General features: G+C 43.3%; 1 protein-coding gene and 1 long non-coding RNA gene across 3 annotated transcripts; both read left to right on the top strand.

The window, feature by feature from the left end:
• The first annotated feature begins 4933 nt into the window (after window positions 1–4933).
• Window positions 4934–6902, top strand: LOC125520825 (F-box/LRR-repeat protein At5g35995-like). The gene is made up of 3 exons (XM_048685854.1): window positions 4934–5957; window positions 6035–6169; window positions 6308–6902. Exons 1-3 carry the CDS (start codon window positions 4995–4997, stop codon window positions 6707–6709), a joined length of 1500 nt encoding a protein of 499 aa, XP_048541811.1. The 5' UTR covers window positions 4934–4994; the 3' UTR covers window positions 6710–6902.
• Window positions 6903–24100: 17198 nt separating this feature from the next.
• On the top strand, window positions 24101–26635 carry LOC125524136. Of its 2 annotated transcripts, XR_007290563.1 has the most exons (3): window positions 24139–24920; window positions 25020–25222; window positions 25334–26635. It is a non-coding gene; the product is annotated as an uncharacterized LOC125524136 (long non-coding RNA). The 2 variants fall into 2 exon arrangements; XR_007290562.1 differs by having other exon boundaries at window positions 24101–25222.
• The last annotated feature ends 1087 nt before the right edge of the window (window positions 26636–27722 follow it).

Raw genomic sequence — 27722 nt, 5'->3', positions numbered from 1 at the left:
CGGATCATAACACATAATAGGTGAATATGACTTGCAAGATCAGATCTAGAACATAGATATAATGGTGAAAACATAAACGGTTCAGATCTGAAATCATGGCACCCAGACCCAAAGTGAGAAGCATTAAGCATGGCAAAGTCATAACAACATCAATATCAGAACATAATGGATACTAGGGATCAAGCCCTAACAAAACTAACTCGACTACATGATGAATCTCATCCAACTCCTCACCGACGGGCGAGCCTATGAAGGAATTACTCACTCCCGGTAGGGAGCATCATGGAATTGTTGATGAAGGAGGGTTGGTGATGACGAAGATCAAAGATCCCCCTCTCAGGAGCCCAAAATGGACTCCAGATCTGGCCTCCCGATGAAGAACAGGAGGTGGCGACGGCTCCGTATCGTGAAACGAGAGACAATTCTTCCTCCTCAATTTTTTCTCTAAATATAGGTATTTATGGAGTCGAGATCAGGGTATGCGGGGTCACCAGGTGGGCACAACCCACCTGGGCGCGCCTGGAGGGGGCGCGCCTTGGTGGGTCGTGCTCACCTAGGGGGCCCCCCTCCGGTGGTTCTTGCCTCTAGTATTTTTCTTTTATTCTGAAATAATTCTCCAAAATGTTCTGTTCCAATCCAAGAACTTCTATTTATGCACAAAAACAACACCATAGTAGTTCTGCTGAAAATAGCGTCAGTCCGGGTTAGCTTCATTCAAATCATGCAAATTAGAGTCCAAAACAAGAGGAAAAGCATTAGGAAAAGTAGATACGACGGAGACGTATCATGGGGTCCCAAGCTTTCTGATTAGAGCTAGATGGAAACAAGGAGAGTAGGAGCACGAGGTTTTACCCAGGTTCGGTCCCTCTTGATGAGGTAAAACTCTACGTCTTGCTTCTTATATATTGATTGTGATAGGGTACAAAGTACAGATTGATCTACCTCGAGATCGTATGAATTTGTCTAAGCTCTAAACCATGCGAATGAGAATGTCTGCCTCTACGGACTAAACCCTGCGGCTTATATAGACGCCGGGGGTACCTAGGGTTTACACATGGTCAGTTACAATGTAGAGATAAACATGTTAACTATTCAAAATACGTTTGGAGTGTACGCCAAGCCTCCAGGAGATCTACGTCTTGATTACGCCGAGGGCTAGGGCCAACATGGTCCACTCGTCCATCTTTGGTGGGTCCTCGGGCCGGCCCATCATCGGCGGGCCGACGTGGCAAGCACCCCCTAATTCAAGACACCAACACATGTGATAAAAGAAGGGAAAAATATAAAGAAGAGGAGGAAACAGAAATCGAACAAAAGAAAAAAAAACAGGACAAAGACAAAGGAAGAAGAAGATGAACAGTGAATGAAAGTCGTGAAACAGAGTATGTAATAGAACAAGAGCTGTAGGATACGCACAGGTAAAGAGACATATAAGAGGGGTCCACCGACTTATCTATACCTACTAATAAAGCAAGGTGCGTTTCGCCAAAATTTTCATCCGTTCACCGCCAAAAAGATTTTTTTATCCGAGGTGGTACTAAATTCTTATGCGTTTGTCTATTAGAAAAAGATTTTTCGTACATGGGCCACGCACTGTGGCCCAGCAAAGCCAGCCCACTTATTTTTCTGCCCTCACAGCTGGTGAAATTCCATTTTCCGCACAGGGCGACAAATAGTCAGAGTTTCGCACAGCACAACCAATAATACGTTGGCCCATTTTTTCTGTGTTTTACTTCTATTTTTATTCTCATTTCCCTATATCTTTTTTCACCTCCAAGTTTATTTTTCTTTTAGAATTTATCTCATAAGTAAAATATTCTCAAAAAACATTCAGAATTACAAAACCAAATTTTGGAAAATGTTCAGAATTCCAAAAATTTATTGCTATTTTGAAAAATATTCGGAACTTTTAAAGTTTCCCATTTTTTCAAATAATATTTCTTTACAAAATTGTTCGAGATTTCTAAAAAGAAAATGGCATTTTAAAAAAATGCTCCGAATTCAAAGAATGTTCTTATTTTAGTGAAATTTTCAAAATTAAAAATAATGTTAGTGTATAAAATACACACATTTTCTAAAAATATTTATGAATTTTCAACACATGTTCCTGTTTTAAAAAAAATTATTCACAAATTCAAATAATGTTCATGTCTTTATAATAAAAAAATTGGTGTTTTCAAAAAATGTTTGTGAATTTTAAAATATGTTCCCTTTCATATTTTGTTCATGTTTCTTCAAAAGTGTACATAATTTCCCAAAAATTGTTCAGTATTTAAAACATTGTTCATGTTTTCTAAAATATTCAGAAACTACATGCCTTGAAATCCCCTCGATTGAAAAGAATTGAAAGGAAGAGTATATTGAATAACTCATGGGTCTTCTCTTAAATGCCCTCAATCAATGAATGAAAAAATAGCGGATTGATTCCTTCACACGCGGTGAAACCGAGAAATTAAATGTTCATTTTTCATGCGCACGCAGGGTTTTGCTTGCACATATAATTCTCATTGACTTTAAATGCATACTATTTTATCTTCCGTTGCAACGCATGGGCATATGTGCTAGTTCATATAAAATAAACATGTATAGTGTCCTATATTCATACAGTTAAAGAATTTCCATCAATTTTTCAACCATTTTCTGTCCAAACATGTGCACGAACCATGCCGCAGATCGACAGTGGCAGGAGTTTGCGCGGGTGTGTGCTCCTGCGAATTTCCCTCATGTATGTTTGTTTATTTAAGCCATTGTGCTAACGAGGCTCTTTCTCGCAAGAAAAAAAAATGAGGCTCGGCTAGATCATGTGAGTTTGCTTCTTACCAAGCCTTCGTAACATTGTAAACTTTGAACGTTTATGTGAATGCACGAGCCTGTTTTGAACTAAGAGAAAGAGGGTTTTGGTGCCTTTTTGCAAGTACGAGTTCTCAAGCCCTACATGAAGTGTGTGCACTTTTTCGATCGGTGGCTTTGCGAAGATATGTTGCAGAAGCTTGCAGAATAAAAATACACATAAAGTGTTCTGAAATGTGAAGTGGTGGCTCTACCATTTGATGTTTCCTGCTTGTGATTTTAAAAACTGGATGGAGGTTCTTTTAGCATGTGTGAGAGGTATTGTTGTACTCATATGTAAATATAAAAAAGTTGGAATCATGTCCAATGGTCGCACAAATAACATACTGCTCAACATCTTATCTGATCTGATCAATTAAAAAGTGAATATCTGTGATCCAACATGTGGTTGGATGATTAGATGGACAGTGAGTAAAGTCTATTTTAAACCTTGCAGTTGTATGGGTGGCTGAAATTAAATCATGCATCCTAAATCCCTGAGATCGGTACTTTGTATTTATAAATCCTAGTCCATTTCAACCCTAGATACGTTTGCTGCACCGAGAAAATAAAGATTCGGACCGGGATCACTCCCTCCTCTCACCTACTATGTGGGTCATATTCATTTCTTCCTCCTTCTATCAAAGATGAAATCCCAAACGGATACTACTAGGAGGACACGTCAGCATGGATCTACATACCCGGCAAACAGGCTAATACGAGCTACTCCCTCCGTCCCATAATGTATGACGTTTTTGACACTAAGAGAGTACTTACTTAGCATCCATGCCTCGATGAATACTGCAAGGCATCGAGCTTGCTTAGCATCCACGTTGTTGTCTTGTCCTCCGCCATCTCCCACCCCCCTCACGCTCGTCGTCGCTGTGTCCGCGAGACCGTTGAGAGTCGTCTCCGTCGTCTACGTCCGCTCCAGGGAGAGCGCCAAAGCATGCATATGGCGCTGCTAGTGGCCACGCCTCGGACGTGCGTGAGCTCCCAGTAGCCAGCGCCGATGACGGGTATGAAGGCACCAGACGTGCTTGAGCTTACAGAAGCCGGACATGCTAGATGTCCTGCCCACGTTGTTGGACATTGTAGTGAGCTGCCTGGACAGAAGAACGCGGCGCTACGCCACAATGCCACGCAGCTACCAAGACCCGAGCAAGATGATGGCCATGGTGAACCACTTGTCCCGGGAGGAGTCGGCGCCAACGTGGTTGTCAGGAGCGTGATATCGAACCCTCGGAAATCCCTCTTGTCTCCAACCTACTGTTGCAATGGTGCACAAGGACCTCCCGTCCCCATCACCATTCTGCCGAACAAGTGGTGTGCATGCATATGCCTCCATCTGGGGTACGCATGATTCCAGAAAGGTTGTGGTGGATCCACTGGACTTGTATAGCAGTGGCTGATGATGCTGGATAGAAGGCCACGACGAGGGGTGCGTTTTTTTAGTTGACAACGAGGGGCACGTATGTGTACGCTAGCTGGTTAGGCTTACCACAGCACACGCCAGTCGTCATGTTTGTCAAACGACCGCCACAGTTCTTGGGAGAGAGAGCGAAGGATCATTGGAGTGGATGAATATGACACGTGGACCATATAGTCAGTGACAGCGGAGTGCAATCCCGGGCGGGGGTGTCATTTTTCTAGCCTGCCAAATTAGTCTACATGGATCTGGGTCGGGATTGACTGGGATCGGTGAGTTTAGAGTATCGATTTCAGGGATCAAGAGTTCGGGGTTCAATTCCGACAACCCTTATGAATTCAAGGTTTAAAATAGACTTCACTCGGTGGACAGTGGTATTCCAGCCCAGCAGGGTTCAAGTCAGGGTCGAGTGTATACGCGTTTATATGAGCGCTTGTGTCTATACCGTGTTAAAAGAAAGAATTCTCTCGAAAAAAATTAGAAACGAATTCTCTCCTAAAAATAGATTATTATTTTTTGCAAAAATCAATTAGAAAATGATAAGATCCTGAAAACCTTTTTTTGTGACAAATTACAGCTGAGAGGCTAAAGAAAGATCTTTTATTGTCCTTCACTCTTCTAGAGTATTTTGTTCTCTTCGGAAGAGAGGAAAAGAAACGATCTCTACCCCCAAATTCTACACACCATTTTGCCAACAAAAACAACACGCGGCCTCCTCTTTCCCCGGGCGGCGGCGATGACTACCCGCAGAGCCAAAAAGCGAAAATGGCAGGAGGCCGAGTTGGTCGCCGGCGTCTCACCACCGGCGAACGACAAGCGCGAAGTCGGGGAAGGTCCCGAGCTGATCAGCGACCTCCATGTCAACGTTCTCCGGCGCATCATCTCGCTCCTCCCCACCAAGGATGGCGCCCGCACCCAGATCCTCTCCACCAGGTGGCGCCCCCTCTTCCGCTCCGCCCCGCTCAACCTCGGCGTCGTTCTCCGCCGCGAAGACGAGCCCGCCCCCTCCAGCCTCGTCTCCCGCATTCTCACCGACCACCAGGCGCCCTGCCGCCGGCTCTCCCTTACCTGGTACGGCTACAAATCTGACTATGTCTCCCCATTACTGAACGGCTGGCTCCAGTCACCAGCCTTCAAAGGCCTCTCTGAGTTCGATCTGTGGCAAAACCGCAAGGAAATCGGCAAGGAACTTTGGCTAGTGCCAAGGGAGGAGGTTCCATATGCACTGCCGCCGTCCGTGCTCCAGTTTTTACCCGCCCTCCACATCCTCAGCATCAAGTGCACCGGCTACATGATCCATTTCCCCTCTGCGGCCACATTGGCCGGCGATCTACATTTCCCCAAACTCAAGCAGCTCACACTTAAAGGTGTCGTCGTCTCGGAGGTCGTCCTCCACCGTGTTCTTGCTGGATGCACTGCACTGGAGAGCTTGGTGCTTAGTGAATTGGATGGTGTCCGTGGTGTTCGGGTCAACTCGTCCACCCTTAGGAGGCTAGGTGTGTGGTCTGGTTGGCCAAATGAACCGGATGAATTGTTGCAAGAAGTCATTGTTGAGGATGCCCCTCTCCTAGAAAAGTTGTTCCTGTCTGGACTAGATTGTGACCTATCAGTCCGTGTGCTTTGCGCACCCAAACTGGACTTCCTGGGTTCTCTGCCAGAAGGGTTCACCAAAGGCAAGCTTGAAACAAATGTTCTTCAGGTAGCCACGGCCATTAATTTTTGTGTTATGCCTTTCAGATTCTCGTGCTAACCATTTGTGTGTATTGCTTAATTTAGGGATTTCTCGCTGTCAATTTGATGAATGTGGTGCGAGCCGTTAAAGTGTTGGTTCTGCGCATTTCCCCTCCAAGTGTCGATGATGCCATTGACTTTGTGACATTCTTTCCTTGCTTGGAGAAGTTATATGTCTTGGTGAGATTTTTTTTAACCATCGATCTACTTTATCGTCCTCTTTACATCATGGCTAGTTGCTTCAATTTCTTCTTGTGCCATCAGCCAATCATCCCTATTTCGGACCATATCCCAAACTAACTACAAATCATATTTCAGTTATATCGGACTGGGGCATCAAAAAGAGCACGACACAATTTTCCACTTGGCTATATTGAATGTTTGGAGCTCCATCTCAAAAAAGTAGTGCTGATAAACTATCAAGGAACACCTAGAGATGTTGATTTTGCAAGGTTCTTTCTTTTGAATGCAAAAGTGTTAGAACATATGGAGTTTGCATCACGCACTGCAATAAATCGAAAGAAATACATTTCTGAATGGAGAGCTGGCCAGCACAGAAAACTACAACTGGATAACAGGGTTTCTCAAGGTGCTCAGTTTAATTTTAGTTGTGACTCTTACTACGGAGACGAGATACATATTGGGCACATCCATGATCTGACTATTAGCGATCCCTTTGATAGATCATCGTGTCGATGCCATGACGTTGATTTCCTTTGAGATACTCTCAGCTCTTGCGTTCTCATTTCACAGTTTGGGAAATCCTTGGATAATATTTGTAATATTTGATGTTTGCTTTTGTTGGAACATCTGTATTTCATTGCCCATGTAGGTTGCTACATCACATCCATATTCCGTGTTTTTATTTTTCTATAGTTTCCGTGCAGTATTGCATCTGTGCTCTCCCAATTTAGACAATGGAGTTGTCAGAGTTGTGTGACTGTTTCTCCCATTGTCGTTTATATGGTCTTATTGATCTGAGTGGCTTGGACACCTAAATGGCCAAAACTGATGTTTTTGGCGCCCTTAGCAAAACACATCCACATACCACAGCGAGATTGGAACGGCACTTTTTCTTCGTAGCTGCAGCGATTTGCGCCACTATTTCTCACCTTGCTTATGACCATTTCAGTTAGTATGATTACTTTTCAAAATTGTAGCTGCATTTGTATATGGCAGCGATACTTATAGAAATAAATTTTTTTTGCCTTTGCACTATTTGTGTATCCTTTATACGAGTGGCCGCTGTCTAAATAAAATGCATTACCCTGTTTGGAAAATATTATACCGGCGTGTGATGTCTGCATAATTGGCATGAATGTGTTCCTATGAAGCAGTTTTTACATCCAAGCGAGAATTACTTGTAGGATGAGCTATTGGAACATTGTTTTCTACATATGCAGCAAAAAATAAATTCGTTGGTAGGAACATCATTGGCTGAGCAGTTCTTTCCTCAAAATTGAGTCAAAATGCATGTCTCTGTATAGAAGAAAGGACCAAAATGACGCGACATCTGCACAACCGCCAAAGGAGTAGTTCACATACTGTTAGGGTGCGTTTAGGAGCCAAAGTATTTTTGTAGTTTTTTAGGAATACTGTGGTTTTTGTAAAAACCTTGGTATTCAATTTTTTTTTTAAAACCTCCACCCATATATTGATCAAATAACAATAGTCTTACAATCGTTCATTACATAATTAGCCATGCAGGGCGGAACAGAATTACACAGAATACCATCAGACATGGTATTAAAACTAAATTTTGCTATCTCATGCACCGCTTTATTAGCCTGCCTATCAATCTTAACAATCTTGAGATCAACAATAAACTTGGAGGCGTTGATCGCTTCCATTTTTAGATCCACATAAGGAGACCTATCAACAGTTTCTTTCGCTAGGAAAGATGCAGCAAATGAGCAGTCAGTTTCCAAGATAATTGGTTTGTGAAGAGAAATACCAATGTACAGCCCGGCGAGGCATGCACGAAGTTCCGCCTCCTCCGCTCCGGAGCACATTCGAATAAAATCCCAAAAAGACACCAGGACTTCTCCCAGATGATTCCTAGCGACAACCCCAACGCTAGCAGATCTCAAGCTCTCCACAAAACTAGCATCAACATTTATCTTAATATACTCCCGCTCTGGAGGCTTCCAAACAGCACGATCATTTTCTTTTTGCAGACTAAGAATCTCCCCATTCCCCATCACCCCCTTCCCTTTGGTGCTTTGGTCCACTTGCACACGAGCGTTGGAAGTGGAGAAAGTCTTCCAATAATTATCCACGAAAATAACAGACGCATTCACCGATTCTTTCCCTCTTCCAAAAATCAAATCGCTCCTCAGATGCCAAGCTCTCCAGAACATAAATAACACTTGCTCGCATACCGGAGACCCCAATTGGTCAAGCAGGATGAGAAGCCAGTCTGGCCCCGTAAATCTGAACAACTCCTCCCTCGGAATATTCCACACATCCCCCAAGGCGATACGCAAAGCACGCGCCTTAGGGCAGGTCACCAGAGCGTGGAAGATATTTTCATCCTGAACTCCACATATAGTACACATACTGGAGACCGTTTGATGGTGAGTCACTCTATTCACCTGAACCGCCAAACTGTTGGTTGCAGCTCTCCAAGCAAAAATTCTAATTTTTTGCGGAACCTTAGCCTTCCAAATAACGTCCCACAGTCTTCTTTCCTCATTAACAGCAGCACTGGATATTCCTGTCTCACCCCTATTGTCCTTGAGATTTAAAGTCAGTCTGTACGCACTTTTCACAGAGAACATACCACTTTTCTCGTAGTGCCAAGCAACTAGATCACCTTCTCCTACAGACTGAATGCGTATGTTTAGGATCTCTTCGGCATCATGATGAAAGAATGAATGCCTAATCAAATTTTCATCCCATCTTCTCGTCCCGCTCATGAATAATTCTGACACCCACTTCAGTCTAGTTCGATGATTTTTAGCTGTAATTTTTCCTGAAATTCTTGGGAGCCAGTTATCTCTCCAAATGTTAACATTTTTACCATCGACCACTCTCCATATGACCCCTTGTTTTAACAGTTCCAGACCATGCATGATACCTTGCCAATTCACGGATGTGGCTTGCGGGAAAACTGTATCCAAGATGTGACCATTGGGATAATACTTTGCCTTCAAAATCTTAGCACACAACGACTCTGGGTAAACCAATAAACGCCAGGCCTGTTTAGCTAACAGCGCTTGGTTAAATAATCTTAGGTCACGGAACCCCATGCCTCCCTGTCCTTTTGGTTTTGTAAGTTTGTCCCAAGCTAACCAGTGGGTTTTCCTCCTATCCTCTTCGTCTCCCCATCAGAAATTTCTTATAATCTGAGCTAACTCCTCACATAACGAGACTGGAAATTTAAAAAGTCCCATGGCATAAACTGGGAGCGCTTGCAAAACAGCCTTGATTTGAGATTCCTTAATACCAATAGAAGCATACTTTTCAATCCAATCTGACGCTCTTTTTAAAGCCTTATCTTTGGTCGACTGGAATTTCCCAACCTTCATTCTACCCTCTAGCACCGGAAGACCAAGATACTTATCCTCAAAACATTCAGCAGTAATATTTAGAATAACCATCGTGGACACCTGATCCTCCATACTGCACTTTTTGCCAAATTTAATGGAGCACTTATCCGGACTAAGAAGCTGACCGGTTCCTTTCTCATAATCCGACATAATAGTTTTAACAGTTAAGGCTTGATCAATGGACCCTTGAAAAAAAGAAGGCTATCATCCGCAAACAATAAGTGAGATATACCAGGCCTTTGTCTTGTAAGCTTAAACTCTTTAAGAACACCTTTCTCACAAGCGTCCTTTAACAACAAAGAGAGAGCCTCAGCCAGAAATAGAAACAAATAAGGAGATAAAGGATCCCCTTGCCTGAGTCCACACGATGGGTAAAAAGGTTCCAATAGTTGTCCATTAAACCGCACCGAAAACTTCACAGAAGTAACACAAGTCATGATCCAATTAATCCATGTTGGCGCAAAACCAAGAGCCCCAAGCATACTTTTAAGAAATTGCCAGTCCACACGATCGTACGCTTTTGCCAAGTCCAACTTGTAAGCGCAAAACTCTCCACGCTTATCTTTCAACGTACTCAGCGAGTGAATACATTCAAAAGCAATAAGCACGTTATCAGAAATTAACCGGCCAGGAATAAAGGCACTCTGAGTGGGAGAAATCATACCATCCAAGAGGGGTCTCAACCTATTCACCAGACACTTCGATATGATTTTGTAGATGATATTGCAGAGGCTGATCGGTCTAAAGTCTTTGATGGACCGGGGATTCTTCACTTTAGGAATAAGAACAATAGTGGTGTCATTTATACCATCGGCATAACACCTGAGATAAAGAATTGTTGGACTGCCCTTACAATATCCTCCTTCATTAATCCCCAATTTCTCTGGAAAAATCTAGCTGGAAAACCATCCGGGCCAGGAGCCTTTAGCGGACCAATTTGGAAAAGGGCATTACTAATCTCTTCCTCCGAAAAAGGTTTACAAAGCTCCACATTCATATCATCATTGACGAGAGGTTTGACAATCGAAATGATACGAGAAGGGTCAACATTAGAATCACAAGTATACAGATTCTGAAAAAACGTATTAGTGATACCTTTGATTTCTTCCATATTCTCCGTAAGAGACCCATCACTCCTCTTAAGTGCAGAAATATTATTTTTCTTTGCTCTCCATGAGGCCTTTCTCTGAAAAAAACTTGTATTACGATCCCCCAATATCATTTTGTCAATATAGGACCTCTGCTTCCACATGATTTCTTCCTTAATAAGGAGCTCATCCATCTCCAGAAGAGTTTCCTTTCTCTCCAAAACAGCCGCCTTATCACTTCTTTTAAATAGACCATTCAATCTTTTGCGGGCAGCATCAAGTTTCTTTGGGAGATAACCAATGTGAACCCTGCTCCATGAATGTAGGGATGTCATTAATTTATCCAAATTACTTGCCACATCCTGAAGATCCCTTACTTGCGTACTTTTATTCCAGCAATTTCTGATATGATCATCCAATGCTTTACTCTCCCGCTCCCAATATGATTCATATCTCAAATGCTTATTAACAGAGACATTAGGTCGATTCCCAGCAACTGAATGTACAGAGGATAGTGGTCTGACCTGGAAGATATAATATGTGAGACCTTGCAGTGGGGATACATAGCAGACCATTGAGGACATGCCACCGCCCGATCAAGCCGAACCTTCACGTTGCGATTACCTTCCTGCTTATTATCATAGGTCCATGGCAACCCATGAAAGCCCAAGTCAAATAGATTGCATTCTGAAAGAATCTCGCGGAAGTTTGCCATGAGCTTAGAAGACCTCTTATGCCGGGAAAAATGCTCATGCTGCCACATTGCTTCATTAAAATCACCCACCAAAAACCATGGACCAAAGCCAAGAGATTTTACCCGTCTCAGGAGCTCCCACATGACATACCTTTGACTTGCCTTCGGTTCTACATAAACAAAAGTGCATTTGCATTTTGACCCATCACTATTTGAGATATACATGTCAATAAAATGCTCACCAAATTTTTTTAACTCCATAGTAAAACACTCATCCCAAAACACAGCTAAGCCACCACCTTTACCTTTAACTGAAACAGTAAACACATTTTGCATGCCCAACCTATACCTTAAACTCTCAACATATTCTTTATTTTGCCTTGTTTCAGAAAGAAAGATAACATTGGGCCGGTAAGATTTATTGAGATAGACTAATTCTTGAACTGTGCGAGGCCGACCCAGCCCCTAACAGTTCCAGCTAAGCATTTTCATGGCTCCTGACGGGCGACATCAGACGCGCCCGTCAGTTGACTGACAGCCCCCGGGTCGGTTGCTATCTTTGCAGACACCCCATCCTCTTTTCCTTCCCCCACAGACTCTCTCCTCTTACCCTGAACTTCCTCCTCTCCCCCATCTACCTCTTTTGTTACATGAATCATATTCCCATCTATATCTACCTGAGCCTCCACTCTCTCCCCACACACCTTCTTACAAGCTGGAAGGACCACACCGGCTCCCCTCCACTCAAAGCTCTCAACACTAATACTATCAAAAGTAAGAACAAGGTCTTGGTCTTCCAAACATCTTTTCTTGTTGCCCGTCGAGCTCTCCAAAATATCAGCAAAGGCGGCCTTGCGACCGGACAGGTCGCTGCCACTGTTCGGAGGGGTTGGGACCCCAAACTGTACGTGCTTCACACACGCTGCCTGAACGACGGCCCGTTTCTCCTGCTCCTCTCTGTGAAGCCTTCTCCAGCACGCCAACTTCGTCGAGCCACCGGAGGCAGCCAGGCCCTGTTCGCCACCCCCGGCAACCACGTCCACCTTGGTGCCCAGCCGAGCTTCGGCTCCAGGTTGAGCAGTCACTCCCTCCCCCACGGGGTCAGAGAGACGATACGGAGCAGCGTCAACAGACCCGGCCACACTGCCACCTTCAGTCACCGGACCTTTCATATGTCCAACACCATCAACCGAGCCTTGATCTTGCCCATCTTCAACTCTGATCAGTCCCTTCAGAGCAGCAGCAGCAGCCATGGCCGGCTGCACTCCATCATTGGATTCCAGGAGAGCCAGCTGACCCTCCTGGCCAGCTGACACCGTTGGCAGCACCTTGCCGCTGTCGTCGACGTCCCGGCCGTGCTCGGCGCACAGCCCAGTCAGAGAAGGCCCCCCCCCTCCTGGGCGGCCCCTGACCCCAGCCCATGGCCGCCCACCTGGCAGCTGTGGACGGGCTGTTCCGCCCCAGTCATGGCGGACAACGACGGGGAAGCCGCCACCGACAGCTTCTGGACCGCTGAAGAGACGGCAGTGACGACCATTTCGGGAAGCTTTACCAAGCCCCCACGCTGGTGGTGGCCTGACCCGGCCGCTGTCTGCGAGTTCTTCCAGAACGCCGGTGCCTTGATGTCGGTGGTATTCAATATTTTGAGTCATTTTGATGAAAAAAATACTGCAGTTTAACAAAACATGGTATCTTTAAAACTGTGGTATTTTTGCAGTATATAAAAAAGAGGCGCTGACCTCTTTTTTTTTAAACCGAGAAAGCGCAGGCTGCTTGATCTCCCTGTGTCCAACTTCTGGGCATCAACGCCTATGATGCATAAATCGATAGCTAGCCCATCGATACGTCTGGCTAGAGGTGGGCGTACGCATACAAAAGACGACTTAGCCGCCAGTTGAAAACACATGGACGCACGAGCTGCAGACGTCGACCTTTAGTGCATGTGTTAACTACCTCGGTCTTTGATTGATTACAAGAGATAACTCTACTGCAGATCTTAGCATATACTCCTGAATGCATACGGTAGCTATTAGTACAAGCTGATCCCTGAGTGTAGCTGAATATGCATGCAACAACGTAACAGTCGATGCAAACCAAAGAAAACAGAGAAAAACAGCCAATTGCCAAACGACTCGGCAGTTTCATCAAAACTGAGAAAAATTATGATTTTTAGAAACTGAAGTATTCATTGCCCATGTATTGAAATACTTAGGTTTTGGGATATTATGGTTTTGAAAAATGTTGTTGCCAAACTAGGCTAATGTTTATGGTCAGTCATCCTTCATTTGTACTCTTTGAACTGTGATAATTCATTAACGTCAGAACAATATTCTATTTACACCAAAATATCTTAGCATATCAATACTATAGGGTGTGTGACTCGTATGCTGAACCGGTGGTTCTTGGCTCAAGGTGTTTGACTAAATTTAGTTGGCTCATGCATAGAACAACGCTCCAACACTACAGAAGTGTCAGTAGTTTCTTCTTAGACAGATTCATCAGCACCTGCAGCTCCTTCGAGTCATAAGATAGTTACTTTCAGTGTTATTATACTGGATAGAGCTGTTTGACATCTTATCTTTGTTGTTGCCAGTAAAGTGGAAAAAAAATCTTGGGTAGTTTTATCTTCACGTGGTGCAGCTGTGCAAGATAGTCAAATTATTATTTGAGAAAGGGAAATTCAGCGATTGGCTCAAACTTCAGTCTCTGCGTATATGAGATTCAGGACATCCTAAACCATTGTGTTACCTTACGCCATTAGGGGGGAAAATCAACTTTCACCTTTAATCAGGTAGGGTTTCCCCTTTTTCTAATTGTTTGCCCTTTTTTTCCTTGATCTGCAATATTTCTTTGGTACCGCACCATTCTACTCTAAGAATAGGAGATTCATGGTTGTTGGTTGATGTATGTTGGACTTTTCCCATATCATGTTCACGGACCACGTCCGGACAGAAAAACGGATATATACCGGAGAAATTTACAAGTCGGCGTTGGAGATACCCTAAAGGCCTAGGAGAGCTACAAAGTTTGGTCGGACCGTGGGCCCCAAATGACAGTATCAGAACCAATATTCTATTAAAACACTTTATTAAAATAGTATTTAGGTATTTCATTTATTGCGAACAATTACTAAGCTCCCTAGGAATAGAGGCCTAGCCGAGCTCCAACGTTTTTTCCTCAAATTGAATCCCACCTTTAAGGGTCTAGTTGGATCATGGGTCCCACATGACAGTATCGGAACTGATAATCTGTTGACATTTTAATATTTTTGAAATTCCAAAAATGTTCACAATTTTTTTAAAATATTCATGAATTTGAACGAAGTTTGTAAATTCATAAATTCTTCATGGACATGAAATATATATTCATGGTTCTAAAAAATGTTCACAAGTTTTATAATTGTTCATGATCCTTTACAAATGGTTAAGATTTTTTAATAATGTTCATAGCTTTAAAAATATTCTAAAATTTTAAAAAAATCTGAAAGTGAAATTGTTCACAATTTTGAAATAAAAATTTATGAATACAAATATTTAATTATTTAATTATTTTCCTGAATTTCAAAATATATCTATAAACTTGAAAAATATTCATGAATTAAAAAAGAGAAAAAATAAAACAAGCTCCCTAGGAATAGAGGTCTAGGAGAGCTCCAAAGTTATTTCATCGAAGTGGACTCCGACTGTAAGGGTCTGGTTGGGTCATTAGTTCGACATGATAGTATGCGGACCGAAATTCTATTAAAACAAATTAACAACAATAAGGTAATTTTTTTGTGAATTTCCAGAAAACTTTTATGAATTTAAAAAATGTCATAAATTTATAAATTATTCATGGATATGAAAATATACTCGTGGTTTAAAAAATATTGATAAATTTTATAATTTTCACTGTATTTTAAAAATGGTCATGAATTTTAAATAATTTTCGTGGATTTAAAAATTATTTGCAAATTTAAAAAATCATGGGTTATTACAATATATTCTCAGTTTGTTGAAAACATTTATAAATTTCAAAAGGTAGAAGAATTTAAATGTTGTTACTGATTTAGAAAAATAACATATATGAAAGATATCACTAATTTAAGAATATAAACAAAATAAATATAAAAATAAACAGAAAATAGAACATGGAAAAGAATACCGGCAGAGAAGAAAAGAAAAGAAAAAAAAATTGAACAGAACCTTCCCAAAACTGTAAAGATTGGCCTACATGGCCAACCCAATAATGTATGCCGAGGTCCACGTTTGCTCGACTCCCTCCGTGGTATGCCGGTATGCATGAAATATGAATTACTATAGTAACTCTTGAAAGAAAAATAGAATTAATCTCGAAACCAAAAAACGGCACGACAAAGCTTTTGTTACCCTTTATTGTAATAGGAGGCCCGTGGCTTTTTGGCAAGTGCGCAAGCTCTCGTTTGCACAGGATATCTTTGCTTCTTTTGATGCTTTATATGCATGGGATGGAAAGTGTGCTCTAGAATCGACTAGAGTGCTTTAGTGTGTTTGACAACTAGTGTGGCGCTCATATATAAGTAATAAAGAAAAGGTTGGTAGCATGTCCAATGGTTGCAAAATCATACGTACCATGAATTGCAGTATGTAAGTATTACTAGCACATCTGCCCATGCGTTGCAATGGGAGAGAATGTTTTTTGTGAGAAGAAACGGTAGAGATTGAAAGCTGAATAAAAATGTTGCTTATTTATTGATTTGGTGCGGCATACAAGAGTATATAAGAGGGTACAAACCGACTTGGGGTAGGGGTACAAAACTGACTTGGACTAGAAGTCGTATACCATAAGGACTACTCTAACATCCCCCCGCGGTATCAACGGCAGGCTCGACCACATTGAGACTGAAACATATATCTTGAAACGGCTTAGTAGGCAGTGCCTTGGTGAAAATGTCAGCAAACTGAGCCGTAGAGGGAACATGGAGCACCCGAACCTGACCAAGAGCAACCTTTTCACGAAGAAAATAAATATCAATCTCAATATGCTTTGTGCGTCGGTGTTGAACTGGATTGCCGGTCATGTAGACTGCTGATATGTTGTCACAGTAGACAATAGTGGCCTGCTCAATAGGCATGTGTAGCTCAGAGAGTAACTGTCGAATCCATATTGTATCTGCAACGACATGTGCCACAGCGCGATACTCAGCCTCGGCCGACGAACGTGAGACTGTAACCTGTCTTTTCAAAGACCAAGAAATCAAATTGTTACCAAGAAAAACACAAAAACCGGAAGTGGACCTTCGAGTGTCAGGACCACCAGCCCAGTCTGCATCAGAGTATGCGGTAAGTGAGTTTGGAGAAGAATTATTGAGGTGGAGACCATGATTGAGAGTTCCTTTTAGATACCGAAGAATGCGTTTAACATGATTATAGTGAGGAACCCGGGGATCATGCATATAGAGACATGCTTGTTGAACAGCAAAAGAGATTTCAGGACAAGTAATGGTGAGATATTGGAGAGCACCTGTTAGGCTACGATAGAGAGTAAGATCGGAAAAGGGTTCACCGGTAGCCGAAAGTTTAAAACTAGTATCGACAGGAGTGCGAGATGATTGACAGTCAAGCATACCAGCACGATTAAGAAGATCAAGAATATACTGGCGTTGGAAAGAAAAAGGCCGGAGGAATCTCGAACAACAGCAATGCCTAAGAAATGATGAAGGAGTCCTAGGTCAGTCATAGAAAATTCAGACCTAAGAAGAGAGACAATATGATCTAAGAACTTTTGAGAGGATGCGGTAAGAATGATATCATCTACATAAAGAAGTAAATAGGCAGTGTCAGAAGTTTGATGATACACAAAAATAGAGGTGTCGGAGAGAGATGGAGTGAAGCCTATTGTTTGGATGAAGGAGGAGAAGCGTTGAAACCAAGCTCGTGGGGCCTGTTTAAGACCGTAGAGAGATTTCTGAAGAAGACATACATGAGTTGGAAAGGATGGATTTTCAAAACCCAGAGGTTGCTGGCAGTAGACAGTTTCTTGAAGGGAACCATGGAGGAAAGCATTTTTAACATCAAGTTGGTGAATAGGCCAAGAAGAGGAGACAACAACACTAAGAATGGTGCAAATGGTGCTAGGTTTAACAACAGGAGAAAAGGTTTCTTCGTAATCAATTCCTTGTTGTTGAGAAAAGCCATGACAAACCCACCTGGCTTTATATTGTGAGAGGCTCCCATCGGAGTGGAACTTTTGGCGAAAAATCCATTTGCTAGAAACAATATTTGTATTGGGAGGACGAGGAACAAGTTGCCAGGTGTTGTTTTGAAGTAAAGCATTATATTCTTCTTGCATGGCAGCGGCCTAGTTGGGATCAAGTAGAGCAGTTTTGTAATTCTTTGGGAGGGAAGTGAGAGATACGGAGGTATGAAGGTTTAGGCGGTTTTGGGGTTGATGAAATCCTGATTTGGCCCTAGTACGCATGCGATGATCATTAATCGGGGCTGCTGTAGGAATAGCACGAGGGGATATGGTGGGTACGGGTGAGTCCGGCGCAGCGGAAGAGTCGGACGAAGGAGCAGGGCTGGGTGATGGAGTGGGAGTAGGGGCCGGGGGTGGTGGGAAGGGAGCAGGGGTCGGAGGTGTTGGGGACGTCTCGGGTGGGGTGAGGGTAGGGTTGGTATCGGCTATGGCGGGTGTTAATGGTGGTGGTGGTGTGTTGTGCTCAGCAGGTAGGGGAGTATATAGTTGGAAAGGACGGGGAGAGGGGGTGTTTGATGGTGTAGTAGTGCGTTGTGAGAAAGGAAAAAATGTGCTCAGCAAACGTGACATGACGAGAGACATGAACGTGTCCGGTGTGAAGGTCGAGACAGCGATAGCCTTTGTGCTCGTCAGAGAAGCCAAGAAAGGCACATGTGATAGAGTGTGGTGACAATTTATTTACAGAAGTGGCGTAGGCATTGGGAAAACAGAGACAACCGAAAACACGAACTGCGGAGTAGTCGGGATGGGAAATAAAGAGGGAATAATAGGGAGTAGTGTTGGGTTTAGTTTTAGAAGGGCGAATATTTAGAAGGAAGGTGGCCATGTGTAGGGCTTCAGCCCAAAACTTGGGAGGCATAGATGATTGAATGAGGAGAGTGCGAACGATATCATTGAGGGTGCGAAGAGAACGTTCGGCTTTACCATTTTAAGGGGATGTGTAGGGACATGAGAACCTTAGCAAGATGCCATGTTGTAAGAAGAAAGTACGATTTTTAATGTTATCAAACTCGCGACCATTGTCACATTGGATAAAGCAAATTGGGAGGAAGAAGTGAACAGACACATAGCGTTGAAAATTAAGAAAGAGAGAATGGACCTCGGATTTGTTGCGTAGAGGAAAAGTCCAGACAAAGTGAGTGAAATCATCTAGGATAACAAGGTAGTATTTAAAACCCGAAACACTTGCAATGGGAGAGGTCCATAAATCACAATGTATTAATTCAAAGGGATAAGTGCTACAAGAGCTAGAGGAACTACAGGGAAGACGCACATGTTTGCTTAATTGACATGACTCGCAAAACACAGAATTATGAGAGTACCTATTACATGGTATGGTAAATTCACTAAGCAGAGAAGCTAAGACGGCAGGGTTGGGATGGCCCAAGCGACGATGCCAGAGATCGACGGAGGCCAACATGGATGTTGGAGGGGTGGCGGCAGGAACTCCATTAAGAGAATAAAGATCACCGGAGCTATTGAAGTGAGCGATCTCAGCCTTGGTCAGGTAATCCTTTACAGATAAACCAAAAGGGTCAAATTCAGCCAAAACTAGATTGTCGCAAGTAAATTGGCGAACAGAAATAAGATTTTTAATGAGGGCGGGTGCAACTAGAACATCGCGAAGTAAAAGAGGTTTAGTGGAAGAGGGAAGTTGAGCCTGACCAACACAATATATAGGAATAGATGATCCATCTCCAAGGGTAATGGAAGGGAAAGGAGATTTAGTGCAAGATGAGATAACCAATTACTAGATGCAGACATATGACTAGAGGCCCCTGAATCAAAGATCCAATCCGTACCTGAGTTTCCTTGTGCGGCAAAGTTATTCATGGCTTGGAGAAAAGCATCTTGATCCTAGCTCGGCGTCGCAAGTGAGGGTGGCGTCGGGAGCAGTGCCGGCGTATATGATGGTGAAGGCAGTAGGGCCGGCTGGGGAGTGTAGTAGGCGCCGCCGTCAGTGGAGTAGTGACCATAAGGAGCATACGTCGGGACGGCATGAGAGGCATTGGACGGCTGTGGTGAGGGTGGCATCGGGAGCAGGGACGGCTGAGGTGTGTAGTAGGCGCCGCTGTCGGTGGTGCAATGACCATAAGGAGCATACGTCGGGGCGGCGTGATAGGCATTGGCCGGCTGTCGGGGGTTGAGAACCCCGGGAGCACCAGTAGGCGGCCGAAGGCCGGGTTGCCAGGCACCTGAGTATGTCGGCGGAGCACCGAGGGCGGATGGAGCGGACCAGGGCATGGGCCATGCCTGAACAAGCCCCGTCCAAGGATCATGAGGAGGACGCCATGCAACCACAGATGGAGCACTGGTGGGTGGTGCAGGACTCGGTGCTGGTGATGTCATAGGCGAAACCGAACGAGTCGACGGCGGCCTGTAGATAGGGTTTTTGCCGCGGTAGTTCGGACTAGGGTGCCAGCCTGGGGGCGGTTGAGCATATGACGATGCGGACGGCCCGGCGGCAGGAGCTGGCATGGAAGGCGACGCTGGTGTAGACGACAGAGGAGGACGAGCCGCAGCATGAAAGACCTTGGGGCGAGAGTCCTTGCGAGCTTGTGTTTCCGCCGCGAGTTGTAGCAGGGAACGAACTTCAGCGAAGGTAGGAGGAGGCCGTATCATCGGTATGAATGAGGCTTGCTTGTCAAAGTCTTCGCTGAGGCCGACACCGACAATGTTGATTAGCTGTGAGTTGCTGACTGTATCGCCGAGTTCGCGGAGCTCATCACCGATGGTCTTAAAACGCTGGCAGAACAGGTTCACCGGGGCGTCTCCTTGCACCATATTGCGAAGCTTGGTGTGGAGAGTGTTTTTCCGAGCATCGGTGTTGCTTTGGAAGAGCTGACGGAGGGAGTGCCAGATGTTGGCAGCGGTGGCGCCGTCGTGATCGAGCATGTTGAAGATTTCGGTGGTGATGCGGGTGTAGAACCACTGGACGATCGCGAGATCGTCTTTCAACCATTGCGGATCGTCGGGGCGGGGAAGACAGTTGGCGGCGACATGCGAGCGCAGGTTGCAGTGGCCGAGGTGGAGATCGAAGAGATGTCTCCAATGGTAGTAGTTGTGGGCGGCGAGATCAAGAACTATGGGGATGTAGGGGCTGACATTGGAGATTGTGTCGGCAAGAGATATTGGTGCGGCAAGGATGGGTGTAGGGTAGTTTTGTGGAGCTATGGTGAGGGCCGAGAGAGAAGCCGCTGTAGCGTTGGCAGCCTTGGCGATGAGCGCGGCCCAGCGCTCGAAGTAGCCGGGCGGCGGCGGCGTAGGTGGATCCATACCCTAGACCCTGGGACCGGTATCTGATACCATGAAAGCTGAATAAAACTGTTGCTTATTTATTAATTTGGTGAGGCATACAAGAGTATATAAGAGGGTATAAACCGACTTGAGGTAGGGGTACAAAACTGACTTGGACTAGAAGTCCTATACCATAAGGACTACTCTAACAGAGATAATTGATGTGTCCATAAAAAACAGTCTTTGCAGTGAGGAGCTGATGTTTTCTCCTGGGTTATGTTTGACCCACGAGATCTTGATAATTGTAGGGTTGGTTGCGTGGCAGCGACCACCCAACTCTTGCCTTTTTTTCTCCAGGTTCGCCTCCGTCTCGGGGTTGTGACTGCCTCCTCATTTGGTGGTAGCCCGGCAACCTTCGGAACACGGTTGCTTCTACCACTCTCTCATATGACAGCGGAACCTGATGGATTACTGATTGCATTGCATAAATCCCGTTTCATTAACATAATCAGCGCATAACCAGACATGAATGCCCCTTCTTTATTAGGATTTATTCTCTTTAATTATTTTAGTGCTCACGTGCTCACATTTTTTTAGTTGGAGCCAAACCAACATACTCTCTTTATTGGCATGTGCCCATAATTTCTTTCAATTATAGCCGACAGCATATTTAGATATTTGGGGTCTATGCTGCAGAAGGATGGGGATATCGATGAAGATGTGAATCATCAAATAAAAACCGGATGGATGAGGTGGCGGCAAACCTCTGGCATTCTCTATGACAAGAGAGTGTCATAAAAGCTAAAAGGCAAGTTCTATGGGACGGCGGTTTGACCCGCAATGTGTATGATACTGAGTGTTGACCGACTAAAAGGTGATATGTTCAACAGTTAGGTGTGACGGAGATGCACATGTTGAGATGGATGTGTGGCCACACAAGGATGGACCGAGTTCAGAATGATGATATACGGGATAGAGTTGGGGTAGTGCCGATTGAAGAGAAGCTTGTCCAATATCATCTGAGATGGTTTGGACATATTCAACGCAGGCCTCCCGAAGCGCCAGTGCATGGCGGACGGCTAAAGCGTGCCGATAATATCAAGAGAGATCAGGGTAGACCGAACTTGACATGGGAGGAGTCCATAAAGTGGGATGTGAAGGACTGGAGTATCACCAGATAACTAGCCATGGACAGGGTGCGTGGAAGCTTACTATCCATGTGTCAGAACCATGAGTTGGTTGCGAGATCTTATGGGTTTCATCTCTAGCCTACCCTAAATTGTTTGGGACTATAGTCTTTGTTGTTGTTGTATAACCAACCAGCATATTCTCTTTTATTGGCACGCGCAAGCTATCACAGACAATAATTTATGAAGTCTCTCGTTTTTCTCATGATTCTTGAAACAACTTTCATATTTCTAGACAAAATCCTTATTTCCAGGCAACCTATGAACATACAAAAATAGGTGGGATTTAGTATAAAGCTTCAAGGTGGGACTAATCCTATCATAATTGCAAACCTGTTTATAAAGCTTCAAGGTGGGGCTAATCCTATCGTAATTGCAAGCTATCTAGGTTGGTTTTGTCCACCGGCATAATAGGGAAGGTCCATAGTTCAATCCCTTCGTGGCGTAAATTTTTTGTCTCATCCGTCCGACAGGAAATAAAATGCGTGATAGGTCCAGTTCGGCCCACCCGTGGGACAAACGAATAAAATGGGGACCACATGTGAAACACAAAATCCATATTTATTTTAATAGGAGAACCTGGTATTTTTATGTACCAGAACTAACCTAGCTCAATTGGATCCGCTTGAGGAACTGGATGGGATGTCGCAAGATCGGTTCCTTACGGTCGCAAATTTTTTTTGCCTCCCCCGACGAGGATTGATAGTCGATGCGAAGCAGACCTAGTAGGGGTGTGCGGCCGATTCAACCTGAGGGGGCAGAGCAATTATATTTCCTTTTTCTTGGGACAACTTTTTTGAGACATTTTTCTTGGGACAACTGTGTGGGAACTACTATAAGACGCTAGTTCGTCAAATAGCGCGTGGAATGCACACCATATGCATTTGGGCCAGCCCACTGGCAGGCACCGAAACAAACTGTGTTTCTAAGGGGCAAGTAAAAATATAAAAAAGATGCATTGATCAAACTCACAACCTCAGAGACCCAACCATGTGCTACTAGCCACTCAAACAAACAAACGCATCTAGCTAACTCATGGCCAACACAAATATTTCATAACATACTGCAGCGTAAGATTTGAAACATTTTTGATCGATTTTTTTAAATAATTATGAATTGACGCATATTCTTGGAAATGTGAACAAATTTTGAAATCCGGAACATTTTTCAAAAATTCGAACAATTTTTCACAAAAATTGTACATTTTTGAAAAAACACGAACAAATTCGAAATGGAAGAATTTTTTGAAATCATGAAACTTTTATAAAACACAAAGATTTTTTGAGTGTATGAACAATTACTGAAATAGGAACATGTTTAGAAAATGTGGTTTTTTAACACGGACATTAATTTTAATTTAGAACATTTCACTAAAACAAGAATATTTTTCAGATCTGGAAAATTATTATATACATTTAAATTTTTTTGAACAATTTTGGGAAACAAAAACATTTTCCAGAAAATGGGAGCATTTTTTAAATTTGATTTTTTTTGGAAAAAGAACAAAAATTTAAGGTTATAAATATTTTCTAAATGGGAACAAAATTTTGGAATTCTGACTATTTTAAATTTTTGAACAAAATTGGAATTCTGAACATTTTTTTGAAATATTGAATTTACAAAAAAAATAAAAATGGAAAAAATAAACTACTAAAGGGAAAATGGGAAAAGAAATGGGAAAGAAAATATTAGAAACAGAAAAGAAAAATAGAAACGGAACATAGGAAAAAATGAAGCGGGTCGGCCTAGTCTTGTGCGCCCTATGCAAAGCTCCGATTATTTGCCACAACGTGCGACAACTAGCGTTTTGCCAACTGCGTGGGCAGGAAAATAAATGGGTTGGCTTAAACAGAAAAATAGAACATGAAAACGAAAATTAGGAGAGAAAAAAAGAAAAGGAAAAAATTGAACGAAACCTCCCCAAAATTAGAAGGATTGGCCTACATGGCCAACCCAATAATGTCAGCTGAGGTCTACATTTGCCCGACCGCCTTCGTGGTATGCCAATCTCTACTTCTAATGGAGCAGTTCGTACGTGTCGTTCGTTCGTTCGTTGGTTCCTACTCCACCAGCCCCCCTCGATAGCCTTCCCCTCCCACCGATTTTTCCGAAAGCCGATGGCCCATGCATACGAGAAAAAACCAGAGAAGAAAACCACCCAACACTGCCTCAGAAAAATAAAAACGACCCAACGCACGCCCCATCCCTCGTCACACAATCCCTAGCCTCCTCACCTCTCTTTGCCCGATGGGGCTTCCGTGTGGCGGCGGCGTCCACCGCCGGCAGCGCCGCCTGGATCTCCTCGCACCAGCACCTGCCCCATCGCCCGCGACCTATCCACTCCGACGCGCGGTAAGCGCGCCGCGGCCACCAGGCTCGGCACCGCCTTGTCGCCGAGGTTCTGATCCATTGTGCCAGATGAGAGACAGATAGAGTTAGGGAGCGGCCGAGCTCGCCACGGAGGAAGAGAGATGACCGTTGTCCCTTGGTCTAGGCCTGCCCAGAAGCACACATCACGGACGATGGTTGTTGGTCCCACGATCTCCATTGAGGCCCAGCGCGTATCCTAGAATATGTGTGCCTCGGGTAGGAAGTGCAATTCGGTATGATCCTAGATCCCTCCCTCTCCCTCCCTCTCCCACTCTCTCCCTCTCTCTCTCTCTCTCCTCGCACTTCAAATGGCTTCCTGCTTAGTAGATGAAAAGGGGGGTTTAGGTTGGGAGGAAGAAGCTGTATAGATCGAAGGGAAAGCAGAACAAAAGGGAGGGGGGACAAAAGACATTTGTTTGAATGTCTTCCTCTTTTTGACGGTTTTGGAGTCATTGACACACCAAGAATGGTGTTAATATCTCCGTTTTGATGATGTAAGGGATTTAGAGCATCCACATGACCATGGTCGACAATGGCCTGAAGCCAAATTTGTTTTTGTTCACAGACAGATGGTTGTGCGTTGAACTGGTAAATAATACATCCGGGCCGTCTTTTATCTTTCATGGTGTTTCTTTGCTATCATGAGTTTGAACTAAAAGTTTGCATGGGTACTGTCTTTTTCCCCAGCCGTGAGTGTGAGGTGGCAAGATAATTTCAAAATTCAGAATCTTGGTTGGCTGCTCGCGGCGGAGCATGTGGCCGGTGCTTGCGGTAGTGGCAGAGCAGCGTCGGCGAGAGTGGCGCAAGCAGTGGCCAGAGCTGCATGGGCCGCTGTAAGCATGCCATCCAGCGCAACACTTCAAGTATGACAATGTCCACTCTACACCAAGGTACATGGGCACTTGTGCAAATATCTAGCATCTTCATCAACTAGGACTAAGTTATGTGTTTTCTTCTGCCTATGTCATGCGGTAATAATTTGTTCTTCCTATTGTTTGCAGATATTAGTCAGTTGGGAGATGAGGTGGTTTGTCAGATAAGAAACAGAATAAGGACAAGAAGGACCGTTAATTGGACCATGTCATTGTGAACTTGGAGCATAGAATTTTACAGGAGATGGTCGTCGTAAAACTGGGTGCTTAAGATCTAGGGAAGTATAACATTTTTTCCGAAAGCTTAGTAAAACAAATTCACTTTGTGGGTCTAATTTAATTTTTCTATGTTCATAGTTTCTTGCGTCAATAGATAGACCAAGCCGAGCAGGACATGAACTTCCTACTCATGCTTTAGTTCATTTTCTTTGAGTATTTGTGTTCTTAATTTGGTTTTCACTGGTTTGTGCGCCATCCTTTCAAGTTAGATTTGAATTTGTTGTCATAGAAACAAATTTTTTATCGCCTTTAATAGTATATAGAGATAATCCAGTTATGTATGCAAAATTATGCGAGATCCTTAGTAAGGATAATTTTTTTCTGATTCCCTTAGCAGCCTCTGCATCCTTCTGCCTTAGCCTGATCAATTTTTCCCACTATGCCGTTTTTTCCAACATAATGGAACGAATGTGTCAAGTATGCATCCATTTAAAATTTGGTGTCAATCAGTTTTTGGAGGATCGCATCAATGTTCCTCATATTTCTAATATTAGGATATTAAAAATCACCTTTTCCCTACGATGTTTATCTTTTCGGTCTTTTAGCTAATGACAATGTTTCTTGATGTGCCAGTGCCCAGTTGTGTATATTCTTGGACCTTTTACATTCGATATTAACAATCCAAAACTTAACACGTTTCTAGCCTTCTAGCGGAACTTCCATTTAATGTTATCAATTTTTTTGCAGCAAACTTCAAAGTTCTTGATACTTTTGCTTGCACTTATTTTCCACAGGCTCACATATATTAGTGTTGTGCAGTTTAGATCTCAATATGATGCCGATTTCTTTTACGGGTAAGGCAAGAGCTCCGCCTGCTGCTACGACGATCGGCCACTGCCCTACGCTGGCCGAGGCTGCACATCATCGCCTACCCCACCATGCTACACCTTGGGATTGCTGGCTGCCGAAGTCGACGCCATCAGTCGCCCCTCAACACTTTTTTTTCAAATCATGGAAAATCTCTTGGTTTCTTTACAGTGTTGTAATTTGTTTCTATGCTTTAAGTTTTATTGCGTCATCCCTCCAAGACTTTGTTCTCTAACTACAGTTGCATTAGCATGAGGCTCTTCTGTAATATGCAACATACAAATTGTTCTAGATGTCCCCACACTTCTATTTCCAATGCATAGAACCCAAACATATGCTTTTCGCATGTCTCGGGTATGGAATTAATCACTACTGCAAGCTTTGTCTACACTTCATAAGTTATATGGAGCAAGTTGATCTTTAGCAGAATAACATGTGAAATTCAACTTTTGGATTTGTTGAATTAATATAAATGTAGCATTCTTCCTTCTTGACCAATAGGAGCTCGAGTTCTTTGTCTAATGTGGGTACTGAATATATGTGAGTCCTGTTGTAGCATATGAAAGGAGCCTTGATTGTTGAGGATTTCACAACTTTATTACATCTTTTATCAGGATATATTAAATAACTTGCTGGTACGATCTGGGAGCAGATTGTTGCTTTCGCTGGTGAGCCAATCAAGCAATGGAATAACTATAAATTTTCATTAATTGCACTACAGGTGATCTGCTGTCAGATTGTAAATACAACGTGCCACAACCACTTCTGCAGATAATATGCTAGCATGTCTTCTGATTAGTTTAGCAAATGGATTGTCAAAGTTTTTTCTGCTATGTTGCTTGATAGTTCCAGCCCATTGGATTTTCACATGCTCGCCTGTGAGATGGATATAGTTGTGCATTTTTTGGTTCTTGCTATTTTGCAGACCTCTTCTTTTGTTTATAGGCTCCATGGAATAACATGTAAAATTACAATGAAGATCAGTATGTGTTTTGATGATATTTCTTCTCACTTGTTTTTAAGCTGAATCTCGACAAAAGCAACCATACATCTGTTACTCTCTGCGTTAATTCTCATCTTGCAAATGATTAATTTCCTGGCAAGTAGTCTGATCAGATAGTTAACTTTTTTTTCAAATGGGAACATGCACTAGGGCTGCTCCAGGATCTCTTATACAACCCTCAGCTAGAACATTATGGTTACCTCATTTATGTTTTTAAAGGTATTGTGACGTCCGGATAATCAAGCTACAGTAACCTCTACTAATAATGTCACGTCACCTCAATTACGGTTGCTAATCTCGCGTTAGTTCGAAATCGATTCAAATTCAAATTCAAATTCAAAAGAAAAGCAAGCAACAAAAGTAACAAAAATCAAAACTAAAATGTTTGGGTTGTTTCAAATAAATCGTAAGCAATTATGGTGGAGAAAC

The sequence above is a fragment of the Triticum urartu genome, chromosome 7 (genome assembly GCF_003073215.2).
Source record: "Triticum urartu cultivar G1812 chromosome 7, Tu2.1, whole genome shotgun sequence".
NCBI classification, from domain to species: domain Eukaryota; kingdom Viridiplantae; phylum Streptophyta; class Magnoliopsida; order Poales; family Poaceae; genus Triticum; species Triticum urartu.
The sequence above is the reverse complement of the archived record's forward strand: the minus strand, read 5'-3'. Positions and strand labels throughout refer to the sequence as shown.